The following is a 1,306-nucleotide window of genomic DNA, read 5'->3' as shown; positions in this document are numbered from 1 at the left end:
GCACTTTTCCGATAAATTCTGGAGTCGTAGCACTTTTTGGCCGTCCACTATGCGGATCATCATCTAAGTTCTCCTGACCAAATTTAAACTCGGTGGTCCACTTGGCAACAGTTGAATATGAAGGAGCAGAGTCCCCCAGGGTGTTCTGAAAGTCGGTACGAATTTCCTTTGCTTTCATACCTTCCTTTGCAAAGTAGTTAATCACTGATCGAATCTCAGTTTTTTCCATTGTCACAAATCACTACGCATAAAAGATTTTTATTTAGAGTTTTCACTGACATTTAGCAGTGATTCCGAGAACTTTTCAAACCATCCTCGTATGATAACATTCTTACTTTTATCAGAAACGTTTACAAATTTTCGGATCTCCAAATGGAAATAAATATTTGTATGGTTCGTCTTAATAGAATTTGTTTCATATTACAAAAAAAGCACACATTTACTAGCATTTATCTCCAGTTTTACTGCAATATATTTAGTTTCAATCACGTTTGTAAATAAGTTCAACACGAGGAGGCCCCTCACCTCCAGATTTAAAAAATAGTACCATTTAGAATGGATATTTCACAAGTAATAAATAAACATTACCGGTAACCTTAAAATACCAAAGGTAGTAAAAGGTAATACCCAAAACGATTTATTCCTTTTTTCACAGTAAAGCATTCACTCATTACCTGTTTCTTTTCTGTTTTAGAGGGATCGGAAAAAAAATTAAGAAGTTAAAAATATAAAATCACAGGAAGTGTACAACGACGAAACAAACAAAGATCTGAATGCCTGATAACACTGATTAGCGACTGCACACAATCAAAAAGTAAACTCCATGCCTTAAATGTTATCAATATTTCATGTCTTCAATAAATTTATAAATGCTTCAACTCATAAGATACTACCTTTCGAATTTCATTTCAAAAAATCACAAGTATTTCCAAATTATGACAACCAGAAAAATGCCTTATGAAATATCGTTCCTGGAGGTAACATAAAAAAAGAAGGTAAGAGTTCATTTTGAATGAAACCTTTTTTAGATTTTTTTAATTTAATTGATTCCTAGAATATTTTCCGTTCATAAATGTTACAAATTTTATTGCTTGTAGAAATATTATTGAATAAGGAATTTGAAGAGTAATTGAAATATTCTAACCATTTTTTAAGGACCTACCAGCCAGGTCCCCAGGCCTATCACAGGCATCTTCATTTGCCCCGATGTTAGGACACTTTTCGCATTGATCTTGGCCATGTCGAGCGGAGGCTGCTAAAGAACGGCAAACTGGCAACCTCCCAAACTGAACACTGAGGCGATCGC

General features: G+C 34.4%; 1 protein-coding gene across 5 annotated transcripts in view; it reads right to left on the bottom strand.

Annotated features, from left to right (window-relative positions):
• The window catches only part of LOC106690639 (aldo-keto reductase family 1 member C1), an 11,065-nt gene extending 9,759 nt beyond the window's left edge, over positions 1–1,306 (bottom strand). For 4 of the 5 annotated variants that reach the window (XM_014436144.3, XM_067053468.1, XM_024362942.2 and 1 more), the window contains exon 1: positions 1,163–1,306. In XM_014436144.3, the coding sequence (XP_014291630.2) occupies positions 1,163–1,240 (78 nt within the window). In that variant the 5' untranslated portion in view covers positions 1,241–1,306. Of the gene's footprint in view, positions 1–1,144 lie in introns of all 5 variants that reach the window. The other variant, XM_024362941.2, reaches the window with a different exon arrangement.

Source organism: Halyomorpha halys, unplaced genomic scaffold (genome assembly GCF_000696795.3).
Source record: "Halyomorpha halys isolate HHAL.00 unplaced genomic scaffold, Hhal_1.1 Scaffold1786.1, whole genome shotgun sequence".
NCBI classification, from domain to species: Eukaryota; Metazoa; Arthropoda; class Insecta; order Hemiptera; family Pentatomidae; genus Halyomorpha; species Halyomorpha halys.
This window is presented reverse-complemented; position numbering and strand designations above follow the sequence as displayed.